This window comes from Halichoerus grypus, chromosome 5 (assembly GCF_964656455.1).
Source record: "Halichoerus grypus chromosome 5, mHalGry1.hap1.1, whole genome shotgun sequence".
Taxonomy (NCBI): Eukaryota; Metazoa; Chordata; class Mammalia; order Carnivora; family Phocidae; genus Halichoerus; species Halichoerus grypus.
Genome location: NC_135716.1, coordinates 35,196,685 through 35,224,400, shown reverse-complemented (window position 1 = coordinate 35,224,400; position 27,716 = coordinate 35,196,685). Strand labels below are relative to the sequence as shown.

The 27,716-nt window shown below is 39.8% G+C and overlaps 1 protein-coding gene across 3 annotated transcripts in view; it reads left to right on the top strand.

Moving 5' to 3' along the window:
* GRHL2 (grainyhead like transcription factor 2) overlaps positions 1-27,716 on the top strand; it is a 156,656-nt gene that overhangs the window by 30,873 nt on the left and 98,067 nt on the right. For 2 of the 3 annotated variants that reach the window (XM_036080154.2, XM_036080153.2), the window contains exons 2-4: positions 13,197-13,392; positions 18,610-18,677; positions 23,060-23,453. In XM_036080154.2, the coding sequence (XP_035936047.1) occupies positions 13,197-13,392; positions 18,610-18,677; positions 23,060-23,453 (658 nt within the window). The remainder of the gene's footprint in view (positions 1-13,196; positions 13,393-18,609; positions 18,678-23,059; positions 23,454-27,716) is intronic. The other variant, XM_078072165.1, reaches the window with a different exon arrangement.

The following is a 27,716-nucleotide window of genomic DNA, read 5'->3' as shown; positions in this document are numbered from 1 at the left end:
TGGAAGCCTGCAAGACGCCTCTGCATTCTAAGGAAGGTTCGGCAAGGCCAGGGGAGTCTTCAAGCCAAAGTCAGCCATAACAGGAGTCCCCTGCCTTCCAGGATTGGGCCTGTCCTAGTAGTCTTGCCATGTGCAATGACTGGCTAGGAGCAGCCCATGAGGAAGCATGGCCTCCACACAAATGTCATGGTAGATTTCGAAACTGGCAGTGGGCTCCTTGATCATTGTGCTTTCTGGAGTGGGAGGACTGCGAAGTGTTTGTGGCCCCCACAGGATTCCCATGACACATTCTCTCATGGCACCCTCTGCGTTTTCTTCATTAACCTTGTCACATCTGCAGTGATACATTCATCTGCAAAAGCTTCACCAGGGCAGAGACTGCGTCTGTGGTTTTCATCACTGTATCCCAGTAGTCAGAGCAATACCAGCCCATAGTTGGCCCTCAGTTTAGTCTGTCAATCAATGTTGTCTTAATTTCATGGTTTATAAATAGAAGTGCCTCTGTATATGACATACATGCCTTCCACAATCCAATTTTCTGTTGCATCTTTATACCTGTTCTCCTATATCTAAGGATTGGAGCCTATTGTGGAAAAAGGACCTCAAGTGCGAGCACTGGGATTAGATTTTTGTTGGCTTCTCGTGGAAGCTCTGGTGATAAGATTACTGGAAGGAAGTCAGGCAAGACGGAAGGAAGGAAGAAATAGCCGATATTTTCTTACTTGGTCGGTGCTTGCCGCCTGCACCTAGGTCACTGCCTGTTGCACAGTAGGAGCTCAGTAAAGGTTTATTCAGTGAATTGAGGGAGAAATTAAGGGCAAGGGTGTGGGTGGAGGAGGGAACCTTTTTGCTAAAGATGGATGTAGTTTTCACTTTATCCTCAAATAAAAGTGTTTATGTGTCCACAAAGCACTACAAATTTGCCAATAGTGTATCTGTCTTCCTGCAACTTGTCCTCTAATCATTTTGATGTTAGTAAAGACACCTGTGCAGTCTTAGAGAAGTGATAGGATCTTTTTGGACCTCAGTTTCCCCATTTGTAAAACGAAAAGTTTGTAGTGGGTAATGATGAAGATCTCTTTCAGCACTTACATGTTGTGACTGTCTTCACAAACATGGAAACAAGTTTTACCTCAGGCCATCGGCAGTCCTTACAAATACATAGATGTGTACCTCTGAAACAAATAATACATTATATGTTAAAAAAAAAGAAGAAGAAAATAGCAGGAGGGGAAGAATGAAGGGGGGGAATCGGAGGGGGAGACGAACCATGAGAGACGATGGACTCTGAAAAACAAACTGAAGGTTCTAGAGGGGAGGGGGGTGGGAGGATGGGTTAGCCTGGTGACGGGTATTAAAGAGGGCACGTTCTGCATGGAGCACTGGGTGTTATACGCAAACAAGGAATCATGGAACACTACATCAAAAACTAATGATGTAATGTATGGTGATTAATATAACATAAAAAAACCAAATACATAGATAATGTAGATTATATCTAGTTCCAAGTAGTTTTGGAACAAACTGCATAAAATATGAGATTCTTTTTAAAATGTCATTTCTCTTCTATGTAGACCTTTTGGTCACAAACTGGAAGGGTTCACATGGTAGAAATCTATTCTTGAAAGGAATCGGAGCTTTTCCATTTGGGTGAAGAGGGAAAGGTGCACAGTAGAAGCCTCATGCTTTGGAGCGACGAGTCAAATAAACATTGCTGTGACTAGCTTTTATGTGTGAAGCAGAGAAAGGGAAATAAAGAATTCTGGATGCCACAAAGAGGAAAATGCCCAACTTATTAGTTCCCTAAAGCTAATTCCTTCAGTCCAGAACTTCTCTATCAGCTGGATGGTCTTTTCTTCCATTTGTATTCAGTTGCATAAACAATATTAAATAAAATCTACTAAATAGAGACAAATCACTCATAGTTCCACCTGCAAATGTTGTTTTTATTTTTCTAATTCATAACCTTATTTACTTATTGACACACACTTATTTGTTTAAACACTGTTTTTTTAAAAAGATTTTATTTATTTGAGAGAGAGAGAGCACGTGTGCATGCGCACGAGCAGGGAGCAGGGGCAGAGGGAGCAGGGAGCCCGATGCGGGGCCCATACCAGGGCCCTGGGATCATGACCTGAGCCAAATCATACTCTTAACGGACTGAGCCACCCAGGCGCCCCTAAAACAAGATATTCAATATACTTTTAAAGCAGCCACTCTCCTATTACTTCTCAGATCTTTCATTTGAACTTGGTCTTATTCTTTTTTTGTCTTAGTGAGCAAAATGAATACTACCTCTAATAATCCAAAGTGATGAAGTAATTAAAATGAGAGTTTTCTCACCACGAAGATGCTTTCTCAGATAAACTTTTTAAAGATTTTATTTGTTTATTTGACAGAGAGAGAGATAGCGAGAGCAGGAACACAAGCAGGGGTAATGGGAGAGGGAGAAGCAGGCTTCCCGCTGAGCAGGGAGCCCGATGCGGGGCTTGATGCGGGGCTTGATGCGGGGCTTGATGCGGGGCTTGATGCGGGGCTCGATCCCGGGATCATGACCTGAGCCCAAGGCAGATGCTTAACGACTGAGCCATCCAGGCGCCCCATCAGATAAACTTTTTTTTTTAAGTTTTAATTTAAATTCCGGTTGGTTAACATACAGTGTAATATTAGTTTCAGGTGTACGATATAATGATTCAGCACTTCCATACATCATTTCTTAGTGGCATAAATTTCATTTCCATGATCTGAAATTATTAATGATGAATTTAACATTTTATTGGTTTATTTGATACTCTGATTGCTGTGTCACTTTTCTTCCCTACCCATGAATGTCTTTTTTTACTTTGAATCGAGGTATAATTCTTTCAAAAGGGATGTATGAGTAGAATAGGTTTTGGATCCTTTCATGACTAAACATGTCTTTATTTTGCCATCACACAGAATTGATCTTTTGCTGTGTTCACAGTTCCACGTTCAGATTCCTGTGTTTTCTCTTGTCTTGCAGAATTTAGTTATGCAGACGAAAAGGTGACTGGTTGACTGTTCCTTGTTTTTATGGAAGTTACTGAGTTTTTTTTCCACTTGTAGCATTTTCCATTTAATTTTTAACAAAGAAGTTTTGCAGGATATGGATAGATGTGTGTCTTTTTATTATCCTTTCCAGCACTCTGGAGCCTTTCATTTTCAAGACTCAAGTTTTTCTTCAGCTGGAGAACATTTTCTTCTATTATTTCTCTGATTACTTATTTTTCCTTTTCATCATCTTCATTGCTTTCTTCTGTCACTCTTGTTAATCGAACATTATACCCCTAAATCTGTTCTGTATGCCTTTTAACTACATCTCATAGTTTCCTTTTTTTCTTTAAAAATTGGCAAAATTCCTTGCTTTGATCGCTCAGGTTATTAGTTTTTTTGCTCTTTTCAATTTAACCCTCATACAATTTTTTTTTTAATTTCTGAAATTATGTATCTTGTTTTGTGATTATTTCCTTTTCATAGTAACCTGCATTTGCTTTGTAGGTGCAGTATCTTTTTTTAACATTATTTTTTGTATCAACATTAATTATTTTCCTCATCGATAAGCTGTTTTATTCATCTTGGGGTTCTTTCGTTCATGTTAGGTTTCCTTAAATATCTAATGATCTTTAGTTCTCCTATTAAAAGTGAAGAGTTTAACTACTAACCTATCAGAGCTGGCGGGGTTTGTTAGCTGGGTGGAGTGCACTCTTCCCAGGGTGGGCTGTTTTCTTTAGTGGAAGGAGTGGCCACAGGTGCTGAGGGTACCTGGAAGATTCCTTCGTGTATGTACAAGTAAGGTCCAAGGGGGTAAGGTGGGGATTGAAAACATTAGAGGATTTTCCTGTTTTAAGCTGAATTTTTTTTCTTTGTTTCCATTTGGTAGTTTGAAGTTACTCTAGGCATTTAACCAGGTTATTTCTCTCTCTGGTCCTAGGGCTCCCCAAAGGCTGACTCCTTCTATATTTAAGAAGTAAATGCTGGGGTGCCTGGGTGGCTCAGTCGGTTAAGCATCCAACTCTTGATTTCAGCTCAGGTCATGATCTCAGGGTTGTGAGATGGAGCCCTGTGTGGGGTTCTGCAGTGGGCGTGGAGTCAGCTTAAAATTCTCTTTCCTTTTCCTTCTGTACCCCATCTTCCACCTGGCTCGCATGCCCATGCTCAAGGGCCCTCTCTCTAAAAAAAAAAAAAAAAGTCAGTGCTGCCTCTAGTTCCTCTGGGTACACTGTGTAGGGACTGGCTTGGTCATGGATGCTGAAGACTCTGTATTACAGTTTTCTGGGCTCAGTGGGAAAACCAGTTCTTACTTTCACGTTAACCCCTTTGGCACCAGAGTTGGGGTGCAGCCTTCTTGATTTTGGTTTCTCCTCTATTCCAATCTCTTTTGCTTTCTGTCTTCTAGAATTGCACTAAAATTTCTGTTTCCACGTTGGTTATATACATGATTACTTCTCTCACTTCGGGGAAATCTTTAAGATAGAAGTACACGCATGGAATGATTTGAGATGGAAGTCTGTCCTGCAGCCTTTAAAGAGGCTTTTGTATTTTGTTTTTTTCTTCTAGAGATTTGAGCATGGTAAGTTCCTCCAAAGAATTGATTCTCTTTTTAACTTGTAAAATTAATTTGGTTTGAAAATGATTTTTTCCTTTAAAAATTGTATTTTGGGTTGCTATCTAAATATAGTGTGTCTAAATATTCTAATTATTTAATTTATATTTCTGTCATCTCAGTTATTTAACATTTCTCACAGGACATTTAAAAACAGATGGCCTGTAGCTATGTCAAGCTGAAGATGAATAAGGAGGAATTGCTACCCTTCCTCCCTCCCCACTAATTTATTTGTGTTGCTGGATATGATATGCAGTCTGCAGAATGTTTTAGTACCTTGGAATTCTACAAATAATTTAAACATGTTGTCTTTATTTTCAAGGACCTTATTGACTTCCCCTTTGCGCAATTTTTCTAGTACTCTGAATTCGGACATCCTCTCATTTACTTCTGTGTAAGAAATCCCTTGTCATATTGGACTGTTATATCCAGACTGTTTTCTAGTTCCCTCTTTTCAAGTGACTTTTTTTTCTGATTATGAAAGTAGAGCATAGTCAAGAATTGGCAAAAGGGAAAGATGCTTAAGAGCTCACACTCTGGGATGCAGTTCTGGTGTAAACAGACTGCCCTGTGACCCTGTGCAGATGATTTAGCACTTCTGGCTCGATGTGTTCATATGTGCAAAGGGCATCATTACCATGCCTGACTTTAAGGCTATTGTAAGGGATAAATGGTTAACCCATGTTAGGGGCTTAGAAAACTCATATCTGGCACATGGGAGGTGCTTATTAGTAAGTATGTGTGACTTATTGAACACTATTTGAAAAGTGTAAAAGTAGAGGCAAATAAAAACTCACCTTTGATTACTGTTAACATTTTGAATTTTGATTTACATACACACACATTAACCGGTTTTAGTGATATCATAGATTGAGTTCTCTGCAAATTCTTTTCATTTTGTAATTCTTTCTTGTCCTCTTCCTTCCACTTCCCATTGTGATATCTTTCTCCTTATGGTTGTTTCTAGTGCTTTATGCTGTACCTTTTCTGCTTAATTATTTTCCTAATCCTCTCTGTCTCAGTTCTGGATTACTTAATAGGTGGACTAAGGGCACTGGCAAAGCTGGGGCACCGATAAGAGAGAGAGGTGCAGAGGGGCAGGGGAAGGAGGAAGGGAGGAAGAGGGAGGGAGAGGTATTATGTGTCAACCAGTGAATCAGCATATTTTGCAATGAGTATATTTAAAATGAAACCATCTTAATTTCAATAAACTAAGTTTTGTTTTACAGCTTATTATTTTAAAAGCTATGCATTTTACATGGTAGAGGGCATCATACTATGTTCACTGAATTAATTGGATCTTTTCTTTTTAAAACGTAACAATCATTAATATGAAGATTATCAATATCACCCCGGGCTTGTGGATTCATTTAATTTCCCTCAAATTCTATATGGATTAGGTCAAGGGCTAAGGTTAGAGTCATTAAGAACAAGTGCTTAGTGTAGATACTTCCTAATAAATTTCAACTCTTGTTCTGACATGGAAACTATCTGCTATCTCTTGTGATTTCCTCTAGCAAGCACCAAAAGGAGGGATATTACTGAAGGTAGACAGCAGTGAAATGACTAACATTGTTGGCATTTAAATCGTGACATTGACCCTGGCTAGAATGATTGGTTCATCAGTTTCCATTTGCAAGTATAATTTTGTCAATGGAGAAAATGCTAAGATTCCAAAAGAAAGAATAATTGTCACTTCTTGAAACTTTACTCTTAAGTTTAGGGTCTGAATATTGCTGCCCTCCCCCCACTCCCGGCCCCCTTCCTGGGAAGCTGAAGTGATTATATGCCAGTAATGAGGTACAATAGATCAGCTATTAAGATTTTGGAGTAGATGAAGACTAAACCCCAAGTGCTGAACACTCAGAGTATAAGATAAAATATTCTATGTGGAGAATAGAATTCATACTATCTTAAGATAAAGACTGTGTGTGTATGTGTGTGTGAGAGAGAGAGAGAGAGAGAACAAGAAAGAGATGAGGATGGGGGGGATGGAAGGGGGAGATTAAAGTAGAGGATATAACATGAAATCCTGAGAATTCTATAAAAGCTGCACTTCTTCTGAGAGAGAAGTAAGTGGCTTGTCCTGGGTGGAAAAGTCCTTTTGCCCCCAACTCAAGTCAGTGTTGAGAATGATGGACAATAGGTAGGAGAACAGCCCATGAGTATTGGACCTTTACTGATTGGATTTTAGTCTTCCCCATTTTACCTTTGGTCTGCATGTAAATCTGCTTGGTTTCCTAGTGATATAGCTCACATTGAAGGAGAATAGAAGAATGAATCCTTAATTTGTTTAATTTGAAGGTGAGAATTAGGAGGTGAGAGAAAGTTTAGATATGATCAATGCTTGTTAAATTTACAATTATGCTTCCTAAAATTAAGGCAACTTTTATTTGTGTAGCACTTTATTGCTGACAACCAACTTTACAAATATGCTATAAATTGATTTTATGAAAGCATGAAAAATATAGCTCCCCCCATTCCTTGTATGGTACTTGAAGCTCTAACTCATGCTTAGGTGTTCTAGGAAGATTATTCTGCAGGGCTGCAATATGGATTGAAGAGGGGAAAGTTGAAGGATAGGGAGACTAGCTGCAGGCGGGAAGAGAGAAGACTAAAGCTGTGAGGCTGGATACGGTAATGGATCTGTAGAAGGGACAGAGAAAAATAACAATAGCTAACATGTATGCAGCTTTTACACTGTGTCTGTATTTAATTCTGACAAAAATACGAGGGAGTACATATTATTATTCTACTTCATTTGGGGGTATATCCTAATTTTACAGGTGAGGAAACTGATGTATAGAAAGATTAACTAACTTGTCCAGGGTTACACAGCTAATAAGTGGTGCAGCCAGGATTTACACCTTGGCGATATGGCTCCAGAGTCTGTATTTTAAACCAGTACACAAAATTTGATTCTAGATGACCAGGGACAGATGACGGGTGAGAAGTGCCCAACTAAGAAATGATGATGAGATTAGTTTGGATATGTTTGAGTTGAAGCTGACCACAGAGCATCTAAGCAGAAAGTGCAAAACTGGCTCTCTGGAAATATACATCTGTTAGTTAGGAAGGTAGAGGATCCATGAAAGAAGAATCAACAATGGAGACAAAAGAGCAAAGGCCCCAGGATTGTCAGAGAGGAATAAGGGGAGAGTTGAGGTGGAATAAAAACTAGAAGAATGATGGGCTGCAGAGGAGAACCACCTTCATACAATGTCTTGGAAGCCAGGCAAGGCAAGATTCTATAGAAGTAAGAAAAGTCTGAGAAAATTCAAGGAGATTAAAAACTGAAAACAGCCTATTGAATTTTGAACAGAAAAATAATAGAATCATTTCTAAAGAGAAGTAATACTTTTAACTGTTATTAATTTATTATCTGTAATGTGCCAGTCACTTGGTCTGTGAATATTAGAGTTATTCCTTAAGAACAGCTTTGAAAAGATTAATATCATGTTATAGACGAAGAAATGGAAGCTCAGAGAAGGAAAATAACTCATCTAAATTCAATAATTGACAAAACTGAAATTAAAACTGAGATTTATTCAACTCCAAAATCACCCTTCCTCTGGATTGACACCCCCCCCCCCAACAACAACAGAATAAAACAAAACAATAAAGCACAAAACCCAGCAACCTCCTAGGGGTTACAAAAGAAATGAATGATGAGAAATGGATCGAAAGTGGTAATTTGTGTGAATATGTCATATCCTCATTTTTGTTTTGTGGTTCCAAGTGCAAGAGATTTATGTCTGGATTTTTTGATTATTACAACACATATTTTTAGAAGGTAAAGACCTCGTACGCTGCTGCTTCTAAGCTTCTCCCTAGCAAAGCACTCCCGCGTTAGACTCTGGTTACTGCTTACGGGGGATGGTAGGTTGCCTCTGGCGGAGTGATCTGAAGCTTTTCCTGACTTGTGGGTTGTGATCTCAATCGCATGACTGCCCCACCTCTTTCCTTACTTCCGCCGATGACTCATCTCTCAACTGTTCTCCCAGCATCCACAAAGTGAAGTAGTGGATTAAAGAAAAAAAAAATGAGAACAAGAAGTTATATGTGTGAGCTAACATGGCCTTTAGCCTTGCTGTGAATGTTCTCAGGTATTAATCTAAACTTTTCTCCAAAGAAGGACCATGGATCAAGTTTATAGCTGCTGTTTAGGGTTCTGTGTTTGAGACTGCCCAGAACATGCCATACCTAAAGCTACAAAAAGAATATTTAAAGGGTTGACCAGAGCTGAAGTAGAGCTGCCAATCCAAAAGAACGATGATGAAACTCAGCTTCAGAATGTGTTCCAAACTTTGGTAAAATCTGCTCTGTGAAACTTTCCTTTCTTCATAAGTCTACATGTTTGCTTAGTGTACCAGAGATTATTGTTTTTATTAAACCAAGCTTTATGCAACAATGCTGTGTACCAGAAAGATTATAATCTATGAAGCGAAAAAACCAAAAAACAAAACGTTAAAACACACACCAAAAAACCAAAACCAAACCAAAACAAAAAAACAAACACCAAAAAAAAAAAAAAGAAAACCAAAGTCATTATGCAGTTAAAGGAAAGGGCATAAAAGGCTCCTTTGGCCATCAAAAATGTGAAAAGAAACAGCTAGTAAAGTTGTGCTTTCCTAGAATATTTCTTTCCACTAATCATGTAAGGATTCATCAACCATTTCATCATAGGGGAAAGGCTGATCAATCAATTTATGACTGAACATCTGTGCTAGGAACCAATGAAATTGGCAATCCAGAAGACTCAGCAAGGGAGGGGGGAGTAGGGACTTTAAGAAGGAAGACTTGACAGGAAACGACAGATATTGGCGAGGATGGGGAGAAAGGGGAACCCTCCTACACTGTTGGTGGGAATGCAAGCTGGTGCAGCCACTCTGGAAAACAGTATGGAGGTTCCTCAAAAAGTTGAAAATAGAGCTACCCTATGACCCAGCAATTGCACTACTGGGTATTTACCCCAAAGATACAAATGTAGGTGATCCAAAGGGGTACATGCACCCCAGTGTTTATAGCAGCAATGTCCACAATAGCCAAACTAGGGAAAAAGCCAAGATGTCCATCAATAGATGAATGGATAAAGAAGATGTGGTGTGTGTACACACACACACACACACAAACACACACACACAATGGAATATTATGCAGCCATCAAAAAACACGAAATCTTGCCATTTGCAATGACGTGGATGGAACTAGAGGGTATTATGCTAAGTGATATAAGTCAATCAGAGAAAGACAAGTATCATATGATCTCACTGATATGAGGAATTTGAGAAATAAGACAGGATCCTAGGGAAAGGGAGGAAAAAAATGAGACAAGATGAAACCAGAGAGGGAGACAAACCATAAGAGACTCTTAATCTCAGGAAATAAACTGAGGGTTGCTGGAGTGGTGGGGGGTGGGAGGGATAGGGTGGCTGGTGATGGACATTGGGGAGGGTATGTGCTATGGTGAGCCCTGTGAATTGTGTCAGACTGCTGAATCACAGACCTGTACCCCTGAAACAAATAATACATTACATGTTAAAAAAAAAAAAAAGATAGTAGGAAGGGTAAAGTGAAGGGGGGGAAATCAGAGGGGGAGATGAACCATGAGAGACTATGGACTCTGAGAAACAAACTGAGGGTTTTAGAGGGGAGGAGGGTGGGTGGATGGGTTAGCCTGGTGATGGGTATTAAGGAATTAAGGAGGGCACGTATTGCATGGAGCACTGGGTGTTATATGCAAACAATGAATCACGGAACAATACATCAAAAACTAATGATGTAATGTATGGTGACTAACATAACAAAGTTAAAAAAAAAAAGGAAGACTTGAAGAGAAATCTTTCCAGTGAATCAGGACACCACTTAGTGTAAACCACGAGTTGGCTTTTCTCCTTCAGCCTGGCACTTCCTGCTAAACTTTTGGAAATTAGCCAGTGTTGTAATTAACACCTTCCTTCCCCCGGCAATATGTGCTTCTCTCAGTCATTGAAGAGAATATGATCCACATCTTTTTTTGATGATGAGGTCACTGCAAATAACATGAAGCTCTTCATTCCTTCCTATAGGGCTGAGCATTTTAGGGAGTGTGCATGATGGCTGGACCTTCCTGGGCACAGATTAGGTTTCAGAATTTGCTGCCTCCCCCTCTTAAGTGGTGGAATCACCCAGGGTGGCCCCAGCTAAACAATGCGGCAAGGGTGGTGGTGGCATTGCCATACCTGGGCTCACCACCTCTGCTCTCTTGGTTCTCCCCAGAGACCTCATTTCTTCCACTGATAGACTCTCAGGATGTCACCAACATTTCTGTCCCCAAGTCCAACCCTATCCTGTATAAATGAGTAATTTTCACAACAAGCAAATGCTATTTTAGAGTATATAAATTTCTGTAGCTGACTCCAAAATGAATACGAATGTGCTCCTTTTGTCAGAAAATTCCATTATTCCAAATCACCAAAACGTTGTTCCCTTTACAAAATATTTCCCACATCTGCCCATTTCAGCATGGACTAACAACGCATTCCTTCCTTCAGATCTTTGTCAAAACTTCAGCTCCTCTTTGATCCTCTGGATAGGTTGGTCCCCTCTGTCATGTACCCTCATGACACTGTCCATTTCCCTTTCTCACACCTGTTGCCCTTGTAATGGTGGTGCCTTCTCTCCACTGGGCTGAAAGCTGTGTGGACAGTGGGACGGGGTCCGTCTCGTGTGCCACCACGTCCTCAATGACAAGCGTAAGACCTGGTACCTATTGAGTTTGCAGTAAATACTTATGGAATATTGCTAAGTGAACAACTTCAGTTTCCCTCAAAAATGGTTATCTTTAACACCTTTCAGTTCTAATTGACTTTACCAAAAATTGGTGCACCTACAAACGTCACAGGAACGAAGAACTGTGCAGTGATCGTAGTACCTCTTATTTGTGTAGCACGGTGCAGTTTGCAGAGCTCTGTTTTCTCCATTATGTTATTTGCTTCTCACGATCCCACTGTGAGCTAAGTAGGGTGGGTATTGCTGTCCTTATTTAAGGCATGAAAAAGCTGACACTCAAGACAGTTTTCTACCTCTGTAAATGGTGAGCAAGGACTCACTTCCAGTACCGACTGCTAGTCCATGTCACCACCCCGCCTCATGGTTAGTAAACCCTTCCACCAGGGTTTTTCCCCTTCACTTCCAGAAACATCATTAGACCCTTTTAATCCACTTCGTTTGCAGTTGGGTCAGTATTGTCTCTTTCTTCCCAAACGGTTTCACCAAACCACCGGCAGAGTTGAAATCAGGGGCCTGGTGACTGTCTAGCTCAGGATTCCACTCCACTAAATGTGGATTTCCCACCCTCACTCCCTGATAGATCTTACCAACAATGACAGTGTCATTTTCTGACCTTACACCGGTGCATGGCACCATGCCAGCACAGAAAGGGCCCTCAACGCAGTCTTTGTCAGGAGTGCATGCTAGTTTTCTATCGTAGAGTGAGCTGAGAGACCATCTCCCACTGGAAGGTCCCATAGGAGTGTCAGCAAAAAGGTACCTTTTTTAAAGCTGAGTGACCATAGAGGACCCATGGTGGCTGACTTTACATTCATTAGTTCATGTGTTACCTTCACCAGTCCTGTCACTTGTCCATGTTATGTTGTTATGAGTTATAGCTGTTACTGAAATACAGTATGTCATCATTACATTTTGGTTCTGTTTCAATGAACAAAGAGTAGAGGGCCAGGAGGCAAGTGCCAAAGCCTCCCCAGGCTCCTTTACTCTGGGGATCCCGGCCCAGGGAGCTGCTGAGGACTGTCATAGGTGTTGGGTATTTGAGTGACTGCCACATCCTCTGCAAGAAATTGCCTTGTCAGTTGCTACTTTACCCAAGTTTGGCTTGGTTAGGATTGATAAATGACTCCAACCCCTTTCTGTCTCTACTGAAAATTCTCCAGATACTCTCTTCACTCTCTATGAGAATTTTATAACCTGGAGCTTCTCTGTCATTTAAATATAGTACGATCCTGTGGCAACATGGGATTCACATACAGAGTCTGGGTGTTGCATATCCTTATTATGCAGCATATCAGCAATATGTCTTATTTACAAAGTAGCTTCTACTGCCATTTTTAAATTAAGAGACTTGGATTGGTCTATTATTTGCAAGCAATTTCAAATGTAGATTAAACTTGATAAAAGTTTTTAGTAATTGCTAACATATTGATTACATTTAATGTATTGCACATATTTATTTTATAATTACAACTCAGAGTTAAATGAAACCTGCTTCCCATAGGGTCACATGCATTCTAATATTAATAAAGAACAGCCAAATAGGAATGATTTGGCTCCTAGAATGACAATATGAAAAAATCAAGTGTGAAGGGGATTAACTTACAGTACTTACACAACCTTGTAAAGACCATTTTTACTTCTGGAGGCGTAGGGGCTTTCTAAATGCAGTGTGGCAGCCATTTTAGTTTTAACCTTCCCTTCCTCATGCTAGGGAAGTACAGATTAACCATGTAATGGGTGTATTTTTAGTGGAAAAGAAAATTGCCCTGATAATGAACCTCACATTTCTCTTGCTTTCAAGTAATAAACGACTGGTGGCCTTAGTGCCCATGCCCAGTGACCCCCCGTTCAATACCCGAAGAGCCTACACCAGTGAGGATGAAGCCTGGAAGTCATATTTGGAGAATCCCCTGACGGCGGCCACCAAGGCGATGATGAGCATTAATGGTGATGAGGACAGTGCTGCTGCCCTGGGCCTGCTATATGACTACTACAAGGTAGATCCCGCAGCCCCGCCTCCCTCCTCTGCCTGCCCCCAGAGACTCCTGTCCTCCTCCTCCTCCTCCTCCTCCTCCTCCTCCGTGGGAAGAGGGGAGAGAACAGAGTATTTCCACGCTTGCTTTGGAATTCAGCCTGCTTCTGTTCTCGTTGCCTCCCTGCTCTCCCATCAGTGGAGCACAACTTCACCACCCACCCAGAGGAAATTTTCATTTTGGGATCATTATTTCTGTGTTCTCTGTTCACATGCGTACATATTGTCTCCATGTAATTCTTACTTCGTACCGTATTGCAAATACTTCCTTGCTGCCATTTTCACTTGATGATTTTTGGTGAATAAAAATATCACAGGGGCACCTGGCTGGCTCAGTCAGTAGAGCAAGTGACTCTTTGATTTCAGGGTTGAGAGTTTGAGCCCCATGTTGGGCGTAGAGATTACTTAAAGCTGTAATGTAAAAAATTACATTGTGTGGCTATACCTTAATTTAGTCATCGCTCAGTTATTGGGCATTTAGGTTGCTTTTCGATTTCTCATTTTATAAGAACGTTCAGGATTTCTAGATTTCTATTTTTTTTTAGTTTTATAAGGAACATTCCAATGAGTGTTTTGTGGTGGGCTTTTGCAGCAACTCCAAAACCTAATTTTGTTATAACCCTGTTTCCATTTGTTTTGTTGGGTACTAAATATTTATTTTGAAAAACCTTTAAAACAAAATGAATGTTATTCACTTACATGACAAAAATACCTGCCATGCAATACCCTCAAAATAGGAGTATTTCGGGAAACCTAACGGGAAACAGTGGTCTGTCTCTTAGAAACGTATGACCTGCTCCCTTAGCACTGGTGAAGTGTAAAAAATCAACATGTATTTACTGAATGAGGAGATTTATTGCCAGCTTTGATTGTAAACACTGCTGGCTTATGCTGGGAATTGGCACAAAGGTGAGAATGGCTGTGTTTATTTTGCTGGTTGGGCCCAGTGAACACTTTATTTTAGAATAAGCACTGAGTCCCCACCTTCCCCCTCTCTCCATCATGAGATCACCCAAGAGGAACAATTCTTTTAATATAAGCTTTAGTCTCTTCTTCCTGTTTTCCTCCCTGTTTCCTGCTTTCTCTATCCTTCCAGCAGTCTCCACGTTTGCAAGTCGTGTTGTTTCCTGTCTTGCTCCTAAACCAGAGTTCTCATACTTTCCAGAGATCTCCTACCATTAATGTGACCCTGATGTAAATCACTTGGGTCATGACAACTTCCCTTTGTGGCTTTTGTAACTATATTAAACTAATATGTTAGGTGATAGTTTTGTGAGACATTGAAGAAACATATCAAGATATATTTTGAAGACATGTATTTTTCTAATTTTTTAAAAATAGATTTTATTCCATCACTGTGAAATGGACATCATTTCAGGTATCTGTATTAGATGGCAATTCTTCTGTATTAACGAAAAGAGAAGTATATCTCAAAGCAAAATACTTGGTAACATATGAAAGCCATGTATTTTATTTCCCATAGGTTCAGAGGATAATTATTAGTAAATATGGTACCTAGTTACCATTCCTCTTGCATATTTTTGATATTTAAAGGGAAGTTGAAACATTGCTATCTGTAAATATGTTGAGATGCAGAATAGGGAATTTATATACAACTAAATTTGTTGCCAAGTCTATAACTCTTTCTGTTGGATTAATATTTTTCAGGATTAATTTATTAATTTAAGATATAAAATATGTAAATAAAATGTTTCCTGAGACTGTGTGGACAAGTAGAGTTACATGGCTCCTTTTATTTCACACAAACTTTATTATATTTTTGCTTGAAACATTTTAAACATTAAAGAATTAGTCTTGTTTCCCAAAACTGTGTGCAAATGGTCATCTTCAGGCCTTAGATCTCTGACATTCACGCCTTACATATGATGGTATTAAAGTTTCAACAAAGTTAAATCTATTTTAAGAATAGACCTTTCTGTATGAAGTAAAATATTAATGAAAAAAGAGATTCTATTTTTTGAGTCTGCGTTGGGAAGTTAAATTATTGTAACAATTACTGCCATATTATCACTTAAATTCTATAGATTTTTCATACCTCTTTGGAAGTGCTAAATACACCATTTTTCCTCGCTCCTAAGGTTGGACTACATCGCCCCTCAGGGGACGGTAGTAGGCTCTGTTAGAGAGCGGAAAGTGTGACGCAGCAGGCGCTCAGGAAATGGCCATCTCTGTCCTTGGAAACTGCAAAGGCTTATCTTGGTATCATACTTCATACCTTTCAAAGTCGTTTCATGTACATTTTTAAACTGTCACCACAGGAACACTGCAATGAAACCCATCAGGTTTTATATTTTATAATTCAGGCCACTAAGTGGGATTTCCTCAAGGTCACAAGACAATCCTGTACATTTCCTAATTCCATTCCATTACGCTGTCTGTTATTAGTCTGCGGGGCTGCCATAACAGAATACCACAGAGCGGGGGGTTTAAACAGCAGAAATTTATTTTCTCACAGTTCTGGAGGCTGGAAGTCCAAGATCCAGGTACTGGCAGGGTTGTTTTCCAGTGAGGCCTCTCTTCCTTCCTGCCTTGCAGATGGCTGTCTTCTGGCTGTGTCCTCATATGTGGGTGTATATTTTCTCTCTGTGTGTATACCCCACTGTTAGGATCTCATTTAATCTTAATTACCTCCTGAAAGGCCCTATCTCCAAGTACAGTCACACTGGGGGTTAGGGTTTCAACACATGAACTTTGCTGGGACACAATTCAGTTCATAACCTGTCCACCGTTAGAAATTGCCCTTTTTGAGCCCCCATTTAAAGATGGGTTCAAATTTTTAAAAATCCAAAGCACATTAAATGGGATCTATTAAAAATAACCAAATTGCTAGAATTCTCAAAATTTAGGGACTCAAATATAAGCCCAGTTTTCTATCCAGTTCAAGCTACTTATCAATAGCAGCTCCAAAGTCAAGTATGAACTTTTGATGAATTTCAGGCATGACAGAAAACCAGAACGAATTCCATTAGTTAGTAAATTTTAGAAGTGGTTTGACTCACTTTATCTTACTTCATTTTCCCCTGAGGGAGCTGGTGGTTCATTATTATTTGATTCTAGTTCTATGAAAATATGCTTCTTTGGCTAATTGGTTCCCATCTGTTCTGTTGACCATGTAGTGCTGGAAACCAGTTTGTTGGTATGCTTGTTTGTCCATTTATATAGCCATCTATTTATCTGTCTGTCCATCTGTATATCCATTTGTCCATCCATCCATCCAACAAATACTCACTAATCAGCTGTGACTGTCCAGCAATGGTGATAGATATGGAGGTGGAATGGATATCCAAAGGCAGAGAGGACACTTTGATGGCTCTGCTGAGAGAAGGAGCATTGCGTGTTTGAGATACAGTGTGACTATATGCATGGCAGTGATGCGGTCTGCCAAAGTTGAGGTAGGAGGTTTTTGGTGCCATGTTTTCAAGAAATGGAAAGCATTGAAGAATTTCAAGTATGAGCATAATGAGATTAGACTTGCATTTTTAAGTTCAGTCTGAATCTTCTTAATGGATCCAGAATGGATTTGCTGGGACTAAGTGAAGAAGAGAGACCAGTTGGGATGTGGTGCAGTAGCCCAGGCAAGAGATGTCAGAGGCTGAACCAGGAGGCAAACATACAGAGGGAAATGGATAGATTTGAGTCATATGGGATTTGGCATAAATGTCTTCAAGATTCATATTAGAGCACGTATCAGAATTTCATTTTTAAGGCTGAATAATATTCTGTTGTATGTATATACCACATTTGATTTATTCATTATCTGTAGATAGACATTTGGGTTGTTTCTAGCTTTTGGCTATTGTGAATAATGATGCTGTGAACGTTTATGTTTATCTGTCATCTTCAGTTGATAGTAGGAGCTATGTTTCATTCAGCTCATTTCCATCTAGCACTTAGCAATGCCTGGCACATTGTAGACCCTCAACATTGACATGTGAACAAAAGACTTAAAATTGATTTATTTTATTCTTATTTAACAAATACTTATAAAGTACCAGATACTCCCAAGTGCTTTGAAAAAAATTAACTCACTTAATTTTAGTAAAAGCACTGAGTCATAGGACTGCCCTTAAGCATGGTTTACAGAGTTTAGTTAGTGTTAGAGCTGAGATTCAAACCCAGACAATCAGGTCTAGGTCTTGACTGGTAGCTACCCTGCTATGCTGCCTCCCTCATCCAGCTGACTGGGCTTGCATATGTATCCAGGTGAGTGGAAACTATACGAATTTCTAGAAGAATCTAGAAGAGGGATGCTTCTCATAAAGGCTCTTTTATATCAACATAGTGAAGGCTGCATTTGGGTGCAAAGGAGTTTGGCTAGCATGAAGGTGTGGAGATGTAGCAAAAAAACACAAAAATAAAAACAAACAAAACATCCAGCCAACCAGCCAACCACACAAACAAATCTAAACCTACTATTCATGTGTTTGAAACTATAGCAGAGATAAGCGAATGATCCGTGCTGCAGTAGGACGGTTGGATGGTGGTCAGAAATGCAGCTGGTAGGGGTGTCTCTTTTCTCTAGTAGCACTTTTTCACTCATCTTTCAGGTAATGTGTTGGCATTGTGGTTGCAAAGACAATAATAAAAGTGCATTAGAAGAAAAATTGTGGAAGCAAGGCTAGAAGCTACGGAGGGGTGGTGGTTAAAGGATGGTCCAGGTATTAGATGCTCCTGTCCTGCTGCACAGTGCAGCCCCATGCCCAGTTTGCTCCCCTCTCTGTCAGCACCTGAAGTCCCTCGCAGAGTGGAGGGTCTGTCCCTGTTCTTTGAGAGGATGCTTCTTGTAAATCCAAGATGATTTCTCTCTGTTCCAGGGTCCAGTTTCACCCTCCACTCATGGTGCTCCTTTCCAACCTCATTCACTCCCATGGTGGGGCGGGCTTGGGGGTGGTCAGGTCCAGGCAGAGTTGCCTATGTCAGCAGGTGCACAGCAGAACCATAATCATTATGGCCTTCTGTGTATCATCACCCCTTTGTGTCTGATCCACTGTCATTGCCAGTCATGCTACTCACCTTTAACCATCACCTGCCTATAGCAAATCTGCCACCTTTTCCCAGAGAACATTCCATTTCAGTTGCTTTGCTTATGCTGGTCTCTAGCTCTGCACTTAGTCACAGTTGCATCTGTGTAAGTTTGACTGATGGTTGGTGATATTTCTAGGTTCCTCGAGACAAGAGGCTGCTATCTGTAAGCAAAGCAAGTGACAGCCAAGAAGAGCAGGATAAAAGGTATGGTGTTATGTAAAGGAATATGCCTGGCTCCCCAAATAACTCTTTCTATGTTTTTGAAAACAACAGTATTAAACTACAGTTTTGTTCTTGAGAGGAGATGGGATCAAGAAGTTTAGCTTCTTCTGTCTGTCTTTTAGAGTCTGGACCAAAACTGGATCTCTCCGTAGGGAGAGCAAATTGCATATTTTGGTTGTGCACCCAAAGGATCATCAGCAGGCTCTTGATACACCCTCTTTCAAGAAGGCTGAAAAATCCTTGGTTAGAGGTGAAATGCTGGCAAGATAGCCTATTTAGGGGTGAACTTTTCTGATCAGTCCCATGGCTGGATAATTGTAATCAAGCCCTTGAGGGAGTGAGCCATGGAGAGATTGCTTTTGATGAGGGGCAGAGGAAGGAGGCTGGACTGTTTCTCACCCTGGAGGCAGCTGGAGGAGAGCCCTGAGTAACAGCAGACACCATGAGCGTGCAGGGGCAAGAAAGATGTTAGGAGATCTTTATGTGACACCCCTTTCCTGCAATCCTGAATCGAGAACCAATTGAAAAACAAGACACAGACAGATTGAAATTAAAAAGGAAAAAAAAAATCAGTTTTATTTCTGATTAAGCCAACAGAGAACAAGATTTTTGAATCCACAGTTTGCAACATGTCCATCCTGGTTTAGATATGTCTACTCACCCAATCTCAGGCAGGACTCCAGTCCTCCCTGAAGGGACAGGCCACTGTGGTATGGCAGCGGTGACTAGAGTCCTCTCTCTTTGGCCAGGATGATCCAGACCTAAGGAGGGAACCAGAAGGGACTGAACCACCTTACTTAGCTACTTCTCCCAAACCCATCAATCAAATCTGTCTCTTTCCTGCAGAGGAATGGAGAGAAGCCACAGTGTTTTCCTATTGGTGATTCTTTCATATGGAAATATGAAGCCAGGGGAAATGAAATACCGTGCTAGCACATACATCAGACTCTTAACCTGGCCTTGAGAGGAACTGCTTACGACATTATGATCTTGTTATATGACTAGCAGCGAGCCACCCCACCAGCCAGCAGCCCTGGGCTGTGCATCACCTCCAGAGTATACCCTCAGCGAAGATTAAGCCTGTCTGCATCTGATTTGCAGTTTCAAACGGATCTTGTGATGCTCCACACTGTCTTGGGGCCCTGGGGCCCTAGTTGGTAGCAGTGATGACAGGGAGAAAGAGCCTGGCACTCTTCGGGTCCTGTGACTTCACCTCCATTTTAGCCAGCATTTATTAAGCTAAGCATGTGCTGTCTGCTAAGTCGTATACTAGTAATCATAGAAGGGTCAGGGGAAAACATGTTTAAGATATGTGCTCTGTCTGCATCATAATGGACAAGAGAGACCATTTTTTTGTTAACACATCTTTTAGAACAACATGAAAAGTGTGATAGCCCCTCATCATATTTCAATGGTTATTTTTGTGATTTCAGTGGAACACCTTCGAAAACACTGGCAGTGAGATGTAGACAAAACCACCTTGTATAGACTAATTTTGACTTAGTAGACTTCTGGTTGAATGTAATTTGGAGGGATATCATTTGATCTGCAGTATATTCATGAATTAAGGTGCCATGTGCTAGCATGCTATCATTACAACTGTCTGTTTATAGAAGTTGGTACTTGGAAAAATAACTGAAAATCTCAATGGCGTGATTGAGATTTTTTTTAAAAAAGTATATTTAATGCACCATTCTTAGTGTTGCATTTTTTCATATGTTATAATATTCAGTTCAATTTTAAATTCTATTGCAGGTGAGTCAGTAGCTCTCAGTAATTCTTACTTTGTTCTGCTCATCCATTTTTTGGATGTCTTTCTGAAGTTCTCTAGCTTCTAAAACTACTGCAGGCAGGTACATATTATAGAATGATGTTGCATCTAATATTCCCTCATCATAAGATAATGATGAGTGGACTAGGTTTATACAACTCTGTAGTTCACTTATGTTTGTTTATAAGAGTGCCCCAAATATTTTTACTTGTGTTTCTTGTTTAGAATTCATGTGTTTTGCATGAATGAAAGAATTAATAAATTTGGCCTGAAATGGACTCTAACTGTAGAGGAGTTGGTTAACTTTGAGTATTTTGGCAAAGGCAGTAAGTCTTTGTGCCACGTCCAGAGGAGTGGAAACTGGACACTTGCTTTGGTAGCTAATCAATGTAGACCAGCCCCTCTTACATCCAACCTACAAGACATTATCCGCAAGTATTAATAGTTAATCCTCCACAAAAGAGTCTGGGGTAAAATTAGTTTGGGAAATTCTGGGTTATAATTAAACAGGTGAAGGAATGCCTGGGGGCCTTTACTGTGTTCATGATGTTTATGGCTCACACAGGCTAGTTTTGTTATGGCAATTTTTTAAAAAAATACTGATTTTATCACGGACTCCTTTCTTTGAGGAACGTCTATTAACATTCCATGCAATGCTCTAAACAATGGAGTTTAGGAAATGCTGACATAAATGGGTGGTCTGGGTTTGGCATCATCTAGCTAACTGGACTCAGATTAAACATAACTTCTAAATTTTCGCTGTATCTTATATACAGAGTCACTGTATTGCTATGACCATGAAAGCAGGTTATTACTTAAAGCAGAATATTTGTAGACTTGCAGTTTTATTCTTTAAAGGATTACTTTCTAGAATGATTTCTACAAATTTGTGACAGACTCCAAGAAGTTTAGGTATTTTTCTGTTGGCTTTATTCATGTGAAACCATTCTTTCCTCAAGCTTCATTCACTTTGAGGTTTTGTCTGAGAAATCAAAGCTAAAATTACATAGTCCTGCTTGAGAGTTAGGCATGCTTAGAGGAGCTAGGAGAGCTTTATTCTGGGAAGAACCAATTTTATTCAAATATTTCTCTTTCTATGAGAGATGCCAGTTAGCCCCAGAAAGATCATGCTAGTTTAAGAGGGAAAAAAACAGAATGAAACCCAAAACAACAGACATTGGGGACAGGGCTCCATGCAAAATATGTATTTCTTTTTGTCCATATCATTCAGAATAATCCATATATAAGTGAGAGGTGACCCCAAATTTAACTGACCACAGGGGCTTTGCTAGTAAAATCATGGTGCCATTAACCATACTCTTCCATTGACTAATTTCTCTTTGCTTCTGCTCTCTCCCAGAATTCTGTAGTAGAAATAGAAAGCATTTTATCCCAGCCTGGCGAGAATTAATTTTCCAAACCCTCTCCTTTCTCTTTGTACCAGCCAGGAGGTCTGAGATCTGAGAGATCTTGTTTTACATAAGTCCAGTTACACCACTCCCTCAAGCCCCAAAAGTAATTCAGTGCTAAGGATATCAGTGAGCTCATGTTGTTTCTCAATTCACTGAAAACATTTTAATGATAAATTCTCATTGCCTTTTTTTTCTTGCAAGGAGTTTCGCCCACAGAACAGTGTAAAATATTCTTCCCACTGCCCCCCTTCAAATTATTGTCTCGCCCTATTGTCTCGTCCCCATCTTTTTCAAAAAGCTCTTTTGTAACTTTTTCCTTTGAAAGTTTTCAAACACATCCAGGAGTAAAGAGGACAGTGTAATGAACCCCCAAATACCTGTCCAATTCTCCTGATTCAGCAATGGTAACTTTTTGTTACACCTGCTTAATCTCTACCTTTTCTCTCTTTCCCCTTTTTTTTTTTTATTGCAGTGATCTTTAAAATAAGTTCCTGACATCATGTCATTTCATCTCTAACTACTTCTCATTTGTATCTCTAAATAAAAAGGATGTTTTATTACATAGTCTCAAAATCATTATCACACCTAACTAAATGAACAATACTTCCTTAATATCACCTAATTCCCAGTCCATATTCAATTGCCTCAAAAATCCTATTGTCTCATAAATGCCTCTTTGGTTTTTCAGATCAGGATCCACACACGATCTACTCATTTGATTGTTATGTCTTTCAAATCTTTTAATCTAGAACAAGCTTCCCACCTTCCTTTCTTTTTTTCATGCCTCTAACTTACTGAAGAAACCAGGTCAGTAAGATGTGCTACATTCTGTTTGTATGCTTGTTTCCTTTTGATGTTGTTTGAGTCATTCTTCCAGCCTTCTGTATTTCCTGAGAGCTGGGAGTTAGATATGAAGCCTTGCTAAATTTCGGGTCAACTTTTTTTTTTTTCCTAATTGTACTTTATAGGCGGGCTGATTGCATGGTACTGGGAAACACATGTCCTACTTCTAGTGATGCAGAGATCCACTGCATTCCTTTGTAAATTTCACCATCAACTTTTCCCCTAATGGCATTAACATCCACTGATATTGCTTGCATCAGTTATTTCATTAGGATTTGAAAAATAATGATTTTTCTAATTCTGTTATGTTGTGTCGGGGGGTGGGTTTCAACATGCAGAAACTGTCTTGGCACCAGTGAAGCCCAGAGTAATTTGAGTGGAGGAGAAAACCGAGTGCAGGTCCTAAAGACTGTTCCAGTGAACCTTTCCCTAAATCAAGACCACCTGGAGAATTCGAAACGGGAACAGTATAGCACAAACATCTCTGAGAGCCCAGCCATCATCCCCGTATCAGGAATCACAGTGGTGAAAGCTGAAGATTTTACACCCGTTTTCATGGCCCCACCCGTGCACTATCCCCGGGGAGACGGTGAGGAGCAACGTGTGGTTATCTTTGAACAGACTCAGTATGGCGTGCCCTCCATGGCCAGCCACAGCACCTACCTCAAGGATGACCAGCGCAGCACCCCGGACAGCACTTACAGCGAGAGCTTCAAGGATGGAACCACAGAGGTGAGTCCCTGGCCCTGTCATCTGCAGCCAGGACCTAAACCCAGAAACCCCAGCTAATTTTGTTTCTGTTTGCTTTTTAAGGGGACAAATTAATTAATCTGTGAGCTTGGGGTTTAAAAAATGTGTCTGTATCTTTATAAAAAGGTTTTAATAAATCTTTGGTCTATGCGTATTGAGGAATATTTCTATTTTTCTTGACTCCTGGGTGCCTGGATGACTTAGTTAAACGTCCAACTTGTGATTTCAGCTCAGGTCATGATCTCAGGGTTGTTAGATTGAACCCTGTGTCAGGCTCCACGCTGGACGTGGAACCTGCGAAAGATTCTCTCCTCCCTCTGCCCCTTCTCCCCACCCTGCTTACATGCTCTCTCTCTCTCAAAAAATAAAATAAAATAAAATAAATAAAATAAGAATTCTTCTTGATCCTTAAATGACATTTCTTTGTTTTAGTTTTAGTCTTAAAATTAAATATTTATGAGGAATGAAGAGATGGTTGTGTGGAAACTTCCTACTTTGTGAAGTTTTCACTTTGACCTCTTCTAGTTTATTACCTTTCAAGTGGTAGCTAAAGATGTTGACTGTGCATTTTTGAAACAATGTAACTCTTTAAGACCTAGTCTGAATACTTAAGAAAGAATTTGTATTATCAATAATCAACTGTTATATGTATGTACATTTTATACTTTACAGATAGAGATCATGTATTCTTTTCATGTGCCTGTAGAACTTACACAAACAAGGTTCTCGGATTGCTTGTTTTATTTTTTATTTTTAAATTTTTTTAAAGATTTATTTATTTACTTTAAAGAGGGAGGAGAGGGACATAGGGAGAGAGAGCATCTCAAGCAGATTCCACGCTCGCTCAATCACACAACCCTGAGATCATGACCTCAGCTGAAACCAAGACACTTAACCAACTGAGCCACCCAGGCGCCCCTTGCTTGTTTGTTTTAAGTTCACAAGTTTTAAGTGAAGTTTGAATATTTCAGTAATTGTATACAACATCAGAATCAATAGAAATTTCCCTCACCCTAAAAGTTTTCTTGAGCCCCCTAGCTTTGAAACCTCCTCTGTCTTGCTCTGGGCAAGCACCAATCTGCCTTCTGTCTATAGTTTCACTTTTTCGAGATTCTGTTTTGTTGCTTGTAGTAAAAGATTGTTTTGTTGACTTGCTAAATTGTATTTCATGGTAAGCATATATCACAATTTGTTGATCTGTTCACCAGTTAATGGACAGATTTGGCTGTTGGGGTCTTTTGAATAATGCTGCTGTGAACATTCACGTGGATGCTTTCACGTGGACATGTGCTTTCGTTTCCTGGGTAAATACCTAGGATTGGAATTGTAGGGTCATATGGTAAATGTGTGTGTAACTTTGTAAGATACTGCCGTACAGTGTTTCACGTGGCCGTGCCATTTTCCTTCCCACCAGCAGTGTGTGAGGGTTTCAGTTTTCCTCATCCTTGCCCAAACTTGGGGCTGTCAGTCTCTTTAACAGGAGCTATTTTAGTAGATATGTGATGGTGTCTCGTGGTTTGAATTTGCTTTTCTCCGATGTGTAGTGATGTTGAACAGCATTTCATGTGTCATAATTGGCCATTCTTATAACTTCTTTTGTGAAATGTCTGTTGAAATATTTTGCCCAATTTTTAAATTGGGTTATCTGTCTCCTTTAGTTAAGTTGTTAAGAGTTCCTTAAATAATGTGAGGTCAGTTACATGTTTTACAGCCTTTTTGTTTTTTTAACTATGTCTTTCAAAGAGCATCCGTATTTAATCTTGATGAAGTACACTTAATCAAGTTTTTCTTTTATAGTTGGTGCTTTTGATGTACTGTTTAAGAAATCTTGGTCCAACCCAATGTCACAAAGATTTTCTCTAGCTTTTTTTCCCTAGGCTTTTAATAGTTTTACCTCTTACATATAGGTTTATGATCTGTCTTGAGCTAACTTTTGTAATGGCATAAGGGAAGGGTTGAGGTCCATTTTTTTTTTTTTTTTTGGTCATATCTATATCCAGTTGTTCTAGCACCACTTGTTAGAAAGACAGTCTTGTCTCCATTTAGTTGTCTTGGGATCTTTGTAGAACTGGTGTAATCGTGGATTAGTTCTCCAATTTTTGACCCAGAATATTTAATGCATTTTTTTTTTTATTGGTTCAGGTCAGCCTCTTTGACATTTAGGAGCAGTGCTTCTGTGTTTGAGATGATGGTCACTGGCTTCCCATTTTTCAGTCCACCCAAGACAATAAAAGACAATAGCAAAAGGCAAAACTCGTGGTTTCTAATTTCCTAAAGAGGAGTTAGTGTGGTGGCAGCGTGCCAAATACTTACACCCTGCTGCCCACTTAGTTGCCATTGGGACAGAATGCAGCTGCCTGAGATTGAGATTGCATCCCAAATAACAATATTTAAAAATAATAAACATTTGGGGACCTTACTTACTGTAGGCTGGGCATGATTCCGAGTGAAATATACTCGTTTCATCCTCGCAGAAACCCTACGAGGTATGTACTATTTCTGTCATCTCTATTTTCCAAATGAGGAAACGGAGGCACAGAGAGCCTGCCGATGCCCATGGTCACACTGCAGTAAGTGGCAGAGATGGGACTCATCACAAGCTCTCCAGCCCGGGACCAATATCCTTCCCCGTTACCTCTACTCTCTCAAAGAAGACTGTGCGGGGTCTTCTAATCCTCAGTAGTTCCATTCCTAAACACAGTGAGTGACTTACCCAAACTTTTTTTTTTTTTTAAACTGAGTGTCCTTTATCAATGTCATTAGATGTTTCTTATCTTTCAGATGGGGAGAAGAAGAGCAAAGGGACTGGCTGTCTGCAGTGTTGGGGGAGAGTTAGGTAGACAAGCTGCTCTGGCAGTTCCCTCTCTCCTGGTGCCAGCCATTCCTGAGCTCCTGCTCTAGTCTCTGAAACAGGGAAAAAGCAGAGTGAGGCAAGACGAATTCCCTGCCCTTAAGAGGCTACCTTATTTCTTGGGTACTGGTAGCTTTATAATCAAACCTTTCATGTCCTTGTAATAAAAATATTGTCTTAAACTTAGCTTCCTGGACCATATTGCTTGAAATAGTTAATAGTTGGAGTGCTTCTGTAGGAAAAGCAAATTACTCCACATGGGAATGTGAGATGCATGCTTTTTCACTAAAAGTTTGCCACTGATGTTTTTCTCACCAGGTGTGGAAATAGTCCATTAGTCACAGAAGAGCCCATGGATGTGGCCCAATGTCAACAGAACCATCATGCTGTTTGGGGGATGTGTTATCAGTTGTGTTTGTGTTGTAGATAAGGAAGCTTGTGAAAGGAAACTATTGTATTTTGGGTTTTATTTGGAAGTAGATGAGAAAGTAACTTACCAGAAACTCAATGTGAAGACTCTTCTCACTAAATTTGGTTTAGCTGCCCTCCTAGCCTTGGAAATCAGTGTTTACATTGCATATTGTATTTAAATCTGACATAAATTAAATGGAATGATCTTTAGTCATGGCATTGCTAACCAGTATTAAGATTAGGTGAGCTCAGAGTAACTTCACCAAGTAAATTTCACTAGGAAAAATTTGTCTAAAATCTAGTACTTCTTTTAGGCAAACTATTAAAATGGCTAGGATTCTTGTTGAATTAGCAAATTTCATTTTTTAAAAAAAATTTATTTGAGAGAGAGCATGAATTCAGGGAGGGGCAGAGAGAGAAGGAGAGAGAGAGGGAGAGGGAGAGAAGCAGACTCCCTGCTGAGGGTAGAGACGCAGGGCCCAGTCCCACGACCTGAGACCATGACCTGAGCCAAAATCAAGAGTTGGACACCCAAATGACTGAGCCACCCAGGCGTCCCAGCAAATTTCATTTCTTATCAGAGACTGATTCTTCTGTATGTATGTATAGGTGGGTATCAGAGAAGGGAACAGTTTGGTTCAACTCAGGCTGGGATTTTTTTAAGACAGTGGTAGCATTAAAAAGTTCTTTAATGGATTGATTTTAGCTAATTTGATTTACATTTTATTGTCCATCCCTTTGTAATAACATTTGGTAAATATTTACTTCTACTGGTGTTAGGAGGACAGAAGGAAGGATGCTTTGACTTTTGTCCTGTGGAAACTTACTATCTGTCTATATTTGTAAAGAGAAATAATGATAGTTCCCATTTATTTTGTAGTGTGTGCCAGCCATCATGGCTTACATATTTTATTTCTAATCCTTACTACAATTCCAAAAAGGTGTTATGGTTTCCATTTTACTGATGAAAAGACAGAGGTTCA